Raw genomic sequence first — 12,231 nt, 5'->3', positions numbered from 1 at the left:
CTTGTCAGCCTCGGTGCTTCCTCCAAGTGGTGATCAACATGGAGGAGTACTGATTCATCAGCTGAGGGAGGGCGGTAGGTGGTAATTAGCAGGAGGTTTCTTTGCCCATGTTTGACCTGATGCCATGAGACTTCATGGGGTCCGGAGTCAATGTTGAGGACTCCCAGGGCAACTCCCTCCCGACTGTATACCACTTTGCTGCCACCTCTGCTGGGTCTGTTCTGCCAGTGGGACAGGGCATGCCCAGGCATGGTGATTGCCATATCTGGGACACTGTAGGTATGATTCCGTGAGTACGACAATGTCAGGCTGTTGCTTGACTAGTCTATGGGACAGCTCTCCCAACTTTGGCACAAGCCCCCCAGATGTTTCTAAGGAGGACGTTGCAGGGTCGACAGGGCTGGGTTTGCCGTTGTCGTTTCCGGTGTTCAGGTCGATGCCAGGTGCTTCATCTGGTTTCATTCTGTTTTATTGACTTCTTAGTGATTAGATACAACTGAGTGGCTTGCTAGGCCAATTCAGAGGAGATTTAAGAGTCAACCACATTGCTGTGGCTCTGGAGTCACATGTAGGCCAGACCAGGTAAGAACAGCAGATTTCCTTCCCTAAAGGACATTAGTGAACCACATTGGTTTTTACAACAATCAACAATGGTTTCATGGCCATCATTAGACTAGCCCATGTGCCCAAAGATCTGCAGGTCGAGAATTGGCCTGTTGAATCATCTGAAGACCTGTGGCAGAAACTAGTGACCTTTGTTACAACTGAGGCGGGAGGAGTGCACTGACGTTTCTAGTTCCCTTCTCCACGGGTCACAACATATATTTAAATGTTTACCCAGTTATCGATGCGGTTATCCCAGAATAAAATACACCAACCAGGTTTCTTTAATAAACAACAAATTTATTAGTTTATCAAACAAGACTTATCCAGTAAGAAAGCAAAGCATTAACACGCAGATTGAAATATGAAAGTTCCCTTTTTAAATTCCACACACACAAAAAAAATACAAACATTTTCTCCGCAGAGATCTGTTGCAAAAAAAAAGATAAAAAAAGAATACTTTGGCCAAATACTTGTTAATTCTTGGAAAAAAAACATACGGAAGTTGTCCCTTTTGGTCTGGAGTCCAGATATACGGAGACGGGTCACTGGGATTTTTCAGAAGCAATTCATTCTGGAGATGTCAAGAAGTCGTCTGGTAGGCTTTCCAAGAGACATGTGGCATCAGACGTTTCAGCCAACACACACTGGAATCACAGGGCTTTTCCAAAAACAGGAGGAAAGAGGAGCTGGCACAATGGCCTTCTCAGGGTCTCAGAGAGGTGCAGGCAAAATGAGCTGAATTTTCGTCTTCCTTGGCAGGCAAAACACCAACTGTCTTCAAAACAGTTCACACCCCAACTGAACTGAAAACAATATCCAAACCCCAAACAAAAAGTCAATCTCCTGGCCTCCATAAACCTGGACATGTGGCTTCTCTGTAAACATCTTCTCCAGGTCACCAAGGTTTCTGTTGTTTATTGAGCTTAAAGCACATGATTTACAGCAACAGTTGTTTTCAAACAACAACTCAAGTATCCTTTCAGTGAACTTGGTTAAAAAAAAACACATTCATGGAACCTTTTCAGTTTTAAAAAACAAGTCCAGTATTTATAATAAAAGCAAAATACTGCGGATGCTAGAAATCTGAAATTAAACTGTATTTATAAAAGTATTTCCTTCAGTCCAGTATTTATAAAATCTTCAGCCTTCCAATGAATCCATCTCCACAATTTAAATGAGTCCTCAAAAAAAAAACTTAAATATAGCAGCACCTTCATAACACCTTGAGTAGTCAACATCCTCGACTTGAGGGGCAGCCGACGACTAACTAACCCTGCCTCATTGCATAATATTGGATCTAAAATAGCTTTATCCTTAGTTGGTTCCAGAATGTATTGTTCCAGGAAAATGTCATGAAAACATTCAACAAACTCATCTTCCAGTCCATTTTTGCAAATTTGATTGATCCAGTCTATATGAAATTAAAGTCCCATAACAAGCAATTTATTACCTTCCTAACAAGCTCCAATTATTTCTCATTTAGTGCTCTATCCAATGGTGTAACTACTGTAAGGAGCTATAACCTACTCCCATCAACGTATTTTGACCCTTGGTATTCCTAATCTCCACCCACATTGATCTTCTGAGCTAAGATCCTTTCTCACTACTGTCCTTATGTCATCCTTTATTCTCAGGGCTACTCCTCCTTTTCCATTCTGACTCTCTTTTCGAAATATTGTGTACCCCGAAATATTTAATTCCCAACCTTGGACATCTTGTAACCATGTTTTTGTTATGGCGATTAGATCTAAACCATTTATCTCTATTTGTGTCACTAATTCATCTACCTTATTGTGAATGTTGCACGCATTCAGATAAACAGCCTTTTTTTTTTTTACTACTATTCATTGCATGGACCTATTCACTGATCCACTATTACCTTTAAACTCTGTCCCTTCCCGACCACTCTGCTTGTCTTTACCCAAATTGCCAGACTGTTCTATTGTCTTGACTTTTCTCTTTAGATTTACGAACTGCCCTTCACCTGCAACCTGCCCCCAGCTTTTAGTTTAAAGCCTAAGGCATTTGGACTCAAAGTATGACGGACAAATTGTCGCCATTTTGAGTGGATGGTAGCAAGCCCCCAGCTCTTAGTTTAAAGCCCTATCCACAGTCCTAGTTATATGATACGCCAGGACACTGATCCCAGCCCAGTTTAAGTGGAGCCCATCCCAACAGAAAAGCTTCCTCTTTCCTGAGTACTGGTGCCAGTGACCAATGATTTGAAACCCCTTCTTCCCACACGACTGTCTGAGCCACGTATTTAATTCTGTAATCTGCTTGACCCCATGCCAATTGGCACGTGGCTCAGGTAACAATCCAGAGATTACCTTTGAGGTTCTACATTTTAATTTGGACCCTAACTCTTCAAACACTCAGAGAACATCATTCCTAGTTCTACCCACATCCTTGGTTCCTACATGGACCACAACAACTGGATCCTCCAAGCTAGTCTCCAGCCACAAGATGTTTCTAACCCTGGCATCGGGCAGGCAACACAACCTTCAGAACTCCCTGTTGTGGCTGCAAAGTACAGTTATGCATGTCCTCTGACTATACTGTCCCCAATCACTACCACATCCCTTTTCACTCTCCCCAGTTGAATGTCATCTTGGACTATGCTGACCATGGTCAGTTTACTAATCCACCTTGTAGTCTTTGTTCTCATCCACACAGGTCATAAGTACTTCATACCTGTTGGTGAAAGTCAAGGGCTGACGTTCCTCCATCACTACAGGTATGGATCCCCATACCTGCCTGACCTGCAGTCACACCACCTTCCTGTCCCTCTCTGACCAACTCTACCGTACTACTTAACCTACGGGGTGTGACTGCCTCCTGGAACAAAATGTCCAGGTAACTCTCCTCCTCCCTGATGCCCCGCAATGTCTGAAACTCAGCTTAGCAAATCTGAGCCGAAATTGCTCAAGTTGCAAACACTTACCACAGATATGGTTGTCGGGGACTGTAATGCAATCCACAAACTCCCACATGCTGCAGCCACCTGCCCTGCCAGTCTAACTTTATTTATTTGATTACTTTACTAAATTAGTAACCAATTAGCTAAAGTAATAGCAAGTTACTGTCCCTTAGCTTGGAGACAAAATATATTTTTTTTAAATTTGATTAGCAATCCAACAGTTTCAGATTTCTACAAGCAGACTATTTGAAGCTAAAGAAACCAACATAGTCAATCATACGGCTCAAAGTCAGCTTCTAAAATTAGTCTAATTATTAACATAATGGATATGGCCCACAAATATTCAAATCTTTTTATAATTCAAGAAAAAACACACTTACCACAAACAAAACTTTCTGAAGGCACAATGAAGATACTTTTGCCTTTCAGTAATTCTGGATGTGCACATGTAGCAACTATACCGGACTGGAAGTCTCTTCCTATAAGCCACTGCGGCAACCATTTTAGTTGACAGTCACATAAAAAGCTATCACTGTTCATAGATCTGTAGAAACACATTATACATTAGTCTTTTGAACAATATATAAGCATGTAGAAAAGTTCCAAAAATAAAACCAGCATAAAAGGTTATGATTAATAGAGCAACCTTATTAATGTATTTGCCTGGGAATCATTAGTTTTAACGTGAAGTTGAATCTTCGCTGCAGCTGAAGAGTTTAATGAGCCCATTTTAAGTCACCAAGAGATCAACAGATCTTCCAAATTCAAGTTTTTGTATGCGTACAGGGCATAAGCAGCATAAAGCATAGGTTCTCATGATCAAATTCGTAAGGACTTAAAAATGCATGGGTTAATTAATAGCCAAAAATTGGTTAAAAGCAAGTCATGTTTGACAAATTTAGTATTTTGAACTGATCATGGAGGGATTTTCAGAATAAGGTGATTCAAGAGGCATATTACCAAAGTGCAGGCATATCATAAAAGAAGAAATGTAACACAATGGCTAGAAAATTGGTTAAAATTGGGATTAAATGGGTATCATTCAGATCGAAGCAGGAAACACAATCTCGAAATTTCCTTACTATGCAAAAGCAGGAGCTCGGCAAACAGCAAGGAGGACTAAAAGACTTCAGGTTTGTGGAATAGGCATAGACCACAGATGCAATTTAATGTGAAGAAATACAAGCCAATATATCTTGGGGGGGAAAAAAGGAAAGGGAATATCCACTGAATGAAAAGACACTAAAGGGATATGAACAGAGATCAAAGCATTCAATTCTGAGAGTGTGAATGGAGGTTGGTAGATAAGAGTCATAGAAGACCATTAGCATTTTGGTATCAAACAGGGGCATACAAGTGCAAAACATTTTACAAGGCAATGGTTAGGCCACAATTAGAATACTGCAGCTTTCTCCACCCGGTATAGAATGAGCATTAAAATCAGAGAACATATAGCATAGATTCGTCAAGATAATGCCAGCGACGGGAAGTCATAGTTATGAGGAGAGAACTTGCAATACTGGGACTATTTCCACTACAGAAGAGAAGGGCAAGAGGAGATCCAATACAGGTACTGTGATGGGTATTGATAAGAGTGAATAAGGGAAGAAAAATTTCTCAGATTGGGGCAACAGTGACAAGGAGTCATCAATTTCAAATGGTCATCAAGAGAGTGAGCAAAGGGTTAGGAGGAGAAGTTTCTCATTGTTGAAGTAGTTGAGAGTAAAAGGCACCTTTTAACAGAAAAATGGAGAGGTATTTGAAGTAAAGGATGCTACAGATCTATAGGGAAAGAGCAGTGCAACGAGTTTAGTTTTGGATTGTGCTAGCTGTTATGAAAGTGCTTCCATTTTTAATATCTTATTTTTTTTGAGGACGTGTTAAAACTGAAAAGATTCCATGGATGTGTTTTTTTTAAGTTCACTGAAAGGACACTTGAGATGTTGTTTGAAAATAACCTGTGCTGGAAATCATGTGTTTTAAGCACAATAAACAACGGTAACGTTGGTGACTTGGGGAAGATGTTTACAGAGAAGCCACATGTCAAGGTTTATGGAGGACAGGAGGTTGGCTTTCTATTTGGGGTTTGGATATTGTTTTCAGTTCAGTTGGGGTGTGAACGGTTTTGAAGACAGTTGATGTTTTGCCTGCCAAGGGAAAGGAAACTACCCAGCTCACCTCTTTCTCTATCTCTTTGAAGAAACCCTGTAAAGATCCAGTGTAGGACAGCTAAAATTCCTGGTGCTGCATCTCTCCTGAGAAGCTGGAAAAACCTACCAGATTAATTCTCAACGCCGCCTGAAAGGAACCATTTTCGAAAAGATCCCAGATACCCGTCTCCGTATACCTGTGCCAAAAAGGACACCTGACTTCCTTCCACTTCATCTTTTCTCTTCAAGAATCAGCAAGTATTTGGCCAAAGCTATCTTTTTTTATAACAGACATCTACAGAGAATTTCTGTATTTTTTCAGTGTGTCTGTGTGTGTTAGGGGAAGTTAAGAAGGGAACTTTCATATTTCAATCTGTGTGGTAATGCTTTTCTTTGTTACTAGATAAGTCTTATTTCATAATAAACTGATAATTTTGTTGTTTATTAAAGAAACCTAGTTGGTGTATTTTACTTTGGGATAAAGAGTAGAGTATATGATTAACTGAATCTGTAACTGGGTAAACATTTTTAAAATATATGTTGTGACCTGCGGAGAGGTGGAACTAGAAAAGACAGTGTAGGAACTAAAGGGTTAACCTCTGCCATGTTTTATCTGTTGGATGAATCTATGTAAGTTACGGTCTGATAAAACTCACGAGATGTTATGTTTTAAATTAGAATGATTTTAAGTGATATTGCAGTTATGCTTAGGAATAGTTATGCTTTGTATATTTATCAATGTATTACATTAGAACTAAGTTATGGACTTTGCGTGTAGAATCATGTTGTTCAATGTGAAATATATATTTGAATACTGTAGTGGGGACATAGTGGGAGACATTGTTTACGGTAACAATTGCAGAAGTAACGTTATGAGGAGACCGGGTACCCATTCTGCATTTCAACTAGACATACTCAGTCACAATAAGGATAGATTTGTAGGCCTCACAAAGGATGATAATGCAAATAAAGATATTCACAGACCATTCAACACTGAATGTTGATGGGGACAGCAAACATTCCCCATTGTATGACAATGACTTAGGCCATCAAGCTGTCTGCAGAGACAATGTACAGAGGGTAGGGTCATAACTGCTGCAATCTAATTATTATAAGCTAATCAAGAAGGGACAGTAAACAGGAGGTGAGGTCATACCAGGCCAAAGGGATAAGGTGGACTATAACCTGTGATGGAAGGAAGGAACCCTCAAAGGGGGCCATAAATGGCAGGTGCTGGGACAACACAAGATGTACCGATTCAAGAAGAAACCAACCTATAGTCAACAGAACACTTCAGGAAAGAAGACGGCGCCACAGCAGCTCGGAAGGCAAGGACCGAGAACATCCTATATCCTGCTGTATAGCTACTGCCTTTGGTTAAGTATTGCTTGTATATTCTTGCTGTACTTAATAAATTCTCTATCTTGACTAAAAAACCAGAGTTTGTACCTTGTGGGTCAAAAGCTAGTCAACATCCCACCTAAAACACAAAAATCTTACAACACTGCACTCCTCCCACCTCGGTTATAACATAGCAAAGAACTGACACAGACACTACAGGGTTAACAGTCGAGTGTGTCATAGGAGCAGCAGTGGGCAGGCCATTCACTCAATCCTGTCCCAACATTCAATTAGATAATGGCTGATCTTTATCTCAGCTCTACTTATCGGTCTTTGAAATCATTACCCAACATAAATCTATCAATGTCAGTCTTAAAAATTTCAACTGACTCAGCATCCATAGTCTTACAGGGGGGGCGGGGGGGGTGAGCTTCTGCTACCCTTTGTGTGAAATCAATAGCCATCAACATCCTGGGGGTTACCATTGACCAAAAACTTAACTGGACCTGATATATAAATACTGTGGCTACAAGAGCAGTTCGGAGGCTGGGAATTCTGTGGCAAGTAACTCACTCTTGACTTTCCAAAACCTATTCTCCATCTACAAGGCACAAGTCAGGAGTGTGATGGAATACGCTCCATTTACCTGGATGAGTACAGCTCCAACAACACTGAAGAAGTTGGACACCATCCAGAACAAAGCAGACTGCTTGATCAGCACCCCATCCACCATCTTAAACATTCACTTCCTCCACCACCGGCACACAATGGCAGTAGTGTGTACGATGTATACGAGATAGTTTACTGGAACAGTAATGTATAGGAGATGGTTTTCTAGAACTGTATGTGGAGGAACCAACTAGGGAACGCGCTAATTGAGATCCAGTATTGTGCAATGAGAAAGGGCTAATTAATAATTTAATTGCAAAGGAGTCTCTAGGGAAGACTGACCATAATAGGATAGAAATTTACTTTAAGTTTGAAAGTGATGTAGTTCAATCTAAAATTAGGATCTTAAATCTAAGCAAAGGAAACTACAAAGCTTTCAGGGGCAAATTGGCTGTGGTAGATTGGGAAACAACATTAAAAGGTATGATGGTAGATGGGCAATGGCTAGCATTTAAAGAATTAGTACATGGTTTACAACAAACTGACATTCCTTTGAGGGAAAAAAACCCAGCAGGAAAGGTGATCCAACCATGGCTAACAAGAGAAGTTAAAAGGTTGTATTAGATCATGGAAGAGGCTTATAAAGTTGCCAAAAACGTAGTAAGTCTGAGGATTAGGAGTATTTTAGAATTCAGTAAAGGAAGACCAAGAAATTGATCAAGAAAGAAAAAAATAGAGGAAAGTAAACTAGGGAGAAACATAAAAATGGACTGTAAGACCTTCTATAGGTATGCAAAAAGAAAAAGATTGGTAAAGACAAATGTGAGCCCACTACAGGCAGACACGGGAGAATTTATAATGGGGAATAAAGAGAAACTAAACAAATACTTTGTGTCTGTCTGCAAAGAGGAAGATACAAAATATCTCCCAGGAATAGTAGAGAACCAAGGGATTAGCGAGAATGAGGAACTGAAAAGAAATTAGTATTAGTTTAAAAAAAAGTAGTACTGGAGAAATTGATGGGACTGAAAGTTGACAAGTATCCTACATTTGATCTACATCCCAGAGTGTTGAAAGAGGTGGCTGTAGGGATGTGAAATTATTCATTTTGGTAGGAAAAACAGAAATGCAGAGCATTTCTTAAATGGTGGGAGATTGGAAAGTGTCGATATCCAAAGGGACCTGGGTGTCCTTGTTCATAACTCACTGAACGTTAATATGCAGTTGCAGCAAGCAATGAGGAAGGCAAATAGTATATTGGCCTTTATTGCAATAGGATTTAAGTACAGCAGTAAAGAACTCTTGCTGCAATTGTATAGAGCCCTGGAGTATTGTGTTCAGTTTTGGTCTCCTTACCCAAAGGAGGATATATTTGCCATAAAGGGAATGCAACGAAGGTTCACCAGACTGATCCCTGGGATAGCAGGACTGTCATGTGAGGAGAGACTGAGGAGACTGGGCCTATATTCTCTAGAGTTTCTCATTGAAACTTACAAAATAATTACAGGGTTTGCCAAGGTTGATGCAGGAAGAATGTTTCCCCTGGTTGGGTGGGGTGGTCTAGAACCAGGGATACAGTTTCAGAATAAGAGGTAGGCCATTTAGGACTGAGATGAGGAAGAATTTCTTCACTCAGAGGGTAGTGAATCTTTAGAATTCTCTACCCCAAAGGGTTCTAGAGGCTCAGTCAGTGAGTATATTTAGGACAGAGATTGATAGATTTCTAGATATTAAAGATATCAAATGATATGGGGATAGTCTGGGAAAATGGCACTATGGGAGAAGATCAGTCATGATCTAGTTGAATGGCAGAGCAGGAAAGGCCTACTCCTGCTCCTATTTGCCATGTTCCTATAGATAAAATGCACTGCATTACCTCACCAAGCCTCCTTCGACAGCACCTTCCAAACGTGTGACCTCTACCAACTAGGAGGAGTAGGGCAGCAGATGCATGGGAACACCACCACCTGCAAGTTCCCCTCCAAGCCACACATCATCCTGACTTGGAACTGTATCGTCGTTGCTTCACTATAGCTGGTCAAAAACCTGGAATTCCCTTCCCAACAACAATGTGGGTGTACCTGCACCACATAGACTGCAGTAGTTCAAGAAGGCAGCTCACCACTGCCTTCTCGAGCACAATTAAGGATGGGCAACAAATGCTGGCCTTGCCAGCTATGCTCACATCCCATAAAAGATTTTTTTTTTTTAGAAAATTTCAGATTTTGCTCCTGAATGGCCTAGCTCTAATTTTATTTCCCCTTGTTCTAGATTCCCCACCAGAGGGAATAGTTCCTCTGTATCTGCATTAGCAAATCCTTTTAACACTTTAAGTATCTCGATCAGATCATTCCTCAATCTTCTATATATTGAATTGAATAGGCCAAGTTTATGCAACCTGTTCTCATAATTTAACCTTCTATCATTCTGGTTAATTTGCATTGTAACCCCTTCAAGGTCAGTACATCTTTCCTGATGCTTGGTGTTCAAAATTGAAGCACCCTAGGTTTTGTATTTTCAACCCCTTGTGATAAAAAAAAATTTCATTCATCCTTTTGATTACTTTTTGCACATGTTCACTGGATTTGACTGGTCTGTGTACATGGACACCCAAATATCTTTGTTCCTGCACAGTTCCAAGTCTCTCACAAATATACCAATTTGTCTTTCTCTGATCTAAAGTGGACGATCTCACATTTCCCCATGTTGAACTCCATCTGTCTCTGCTCCTTTAACTTGCTGCTCCCATTGCAAATTAGTCACTTGAAAACTTGGATGTACAACTCTCTATTCTTTTGTACAAGTCATTAATATAGATGGTGCCAAGCTGAGGCTCCAGTATAGCTCCTTGGGAACCACCACTGGTCACATCCCAATAATCAGAGAACGCTCCCTTTATCCCTAAGCTGCCTTTTGAGGAGAAGCAATATAAATGATAAACTTTTAAAGGGGATGCAGAAACAGAGATATAGAGGATTCACAAATACAAATCTTGGAAAGTGGTAGGACAAATCGAGAAGGTTATTAAAGCTTATGAGATTCTGTGCTTTATACATAGAAGCATAGTGAACAAAAGCAAAGATGCTATGTTAAACCTTTATAAATCACTGGTTAGACCTCAGCTGGAGTACTGAGTCCAATTCTGAGCACAATACTATAGGAAAAATGTCAAGGCCTTGGAAAGGGTGCACAGAAGATTTACTAGAATGGCAGCAGGAATATGGGATTTAAGTTATCTACATAGACTAGACAAGCTGGGATTGTTCTCTTTAGAGCAGAGATGTTAAGGGGAGATTTTATAGAGGTGTTCAAAATTACTAAGGGTTTTGATAGAGTAGATAGGAAAAAACTGTTTCCACTGGCAGAGGACACAAAATTATTGTAATTAGTAAAAGAACCAGCAAAGTTATGGAGATCTGGAATGCACTGCCTGAAAAGGTAGTGTAAGCAGATTCAATTGGATATATGCTTGAAAATGATTAACCTGCAGGGGTATGAGGAAAGAGCAGGGGAGTGAGAATAATTGGATAGCTCTTTCAAGGAGCTGGCACAGACATAATAGGCCAAATGGCATCCTTCTGGGCTGTAGGATTCTATGATTCTATGTCGCAAGGTGACCTCCAATTCTGTGCACTTTCATTTTTGCTAACTACTTCTTGTACCGGACCTCATCAAATGTCCTCTGAAAGTCCATATAAATATCCACTGACACGCCCTTATGCACCATGCTAGTGACCGCCTCAAAAATTCAAGATCAGTGAGACATGACCTACCTTTAACTAATCCATGCTGCCTCTCTGATCATCTCAAAGTGTTCAATCACTGTCTCTGATCAGATTCCAGCAACCTCCCTACAACTGCTGTTAGACTGATGAGCCTTTAGTTGGCATGTTTCTCCCTCCCTTCTTAAATAATGAGTGATTATTTATTTAAACAAAGTTCGTCATTCGGTGCTTTGGCTTATTTTACTTTAAAATATGAAGTAATCGTGCCAAGTTAGAAAATAAACTTTTTCTGTGAGGGGTTTGGGGGGGAGAAGATTGCACCTCTCCAAAAAAAAAAATGAATGTGCAATAGAAAAATAACTACGTGCACTATTGAAGGAAAGATAAAAGATCAAAGCAGTGTGCCAGTCAAACAGCCATCCCTCATCACCAAGTACCACCCAGGGTTAAAGATCGCAGGGGTAACGTTTCCGCTAGTTGCGCTGGATTTGCTCAGCCAAACTAGCACAGATGATCGAGAATTTCTAGCACAAACTGAGTTTCCATGATCTTTTGCACAAGTTTTAAAATCGTCAAGCTGGAAGGAGGTCCTGCCCACAAAACTGCCAAAGTCCCCAAATCAATCACCATGGCAAGTTTCTGCTAACTGCGCCCTCTTAAAAATAAGATTTTTTTTTTTGGCTCAAAGGCAGTAATAAGCACATTTTAAAAGCTTTTAAATAACAAGACTGAATTTTCTAAAAAAAAACTGACTACTATACAGCAATTAAACTAGTAAAGCGTTCTGCATATTTTTTGAAGTCATTTTCAGATATTTAAAAATCAGATTCCTCGCAGGTGATAGACCTAGATGCTGATTAAATTTTTTTTTCGTGATATA

General features: G+C 40.1%; 1 protein-coding gene across 2 annotated transcripts in view; it reads right to left on the bottom strand.

Moving 5' to 3' along the window:
* Positions 1-12,231, bottom strand: part of lrig1 (leucine-rich repeats and immunoglobulin-like domains 1) — a 76,152-nt gene that overhangs the window by 31,698 nt on the left and 32,223 nt on the right. For both annotated transcript variants that reach the window (XM_068051568.1, XM_068051570.1), the window contains exon 7: positions 3,907-4,070. In XM_068051568.1, coding sequence (XP_067907669.1) covers positions 3,907-4,070 — 164 coding nt within the window. The remainder of the gene's footprint in view (positions 1-3,906; positions 4,071-12,231) is intronic.

The sequence above is a fragment of the Heterodontus francisci genome, chromosome 19 (genome assembly GCF_036365525.1).
Source record: "Heterodontus francisci isolate sHetFra1 chromosome 19, sHetFra1.hap1, whole genome shotgun sequence".
NCBI classification, from domain to species: domain Eukaryota; kingdom Metazoa; phylum Chordata; class Chondrichthyes; order Heterodontiformes; family Heterodontidae; genus Heterodontus; species Heterodontus francisci.
The sequence above is the reverse complement of the archived record's forward strand: the minus strand, read 5'-3'. Positions and strand labels throughout refer to the sequence as shown.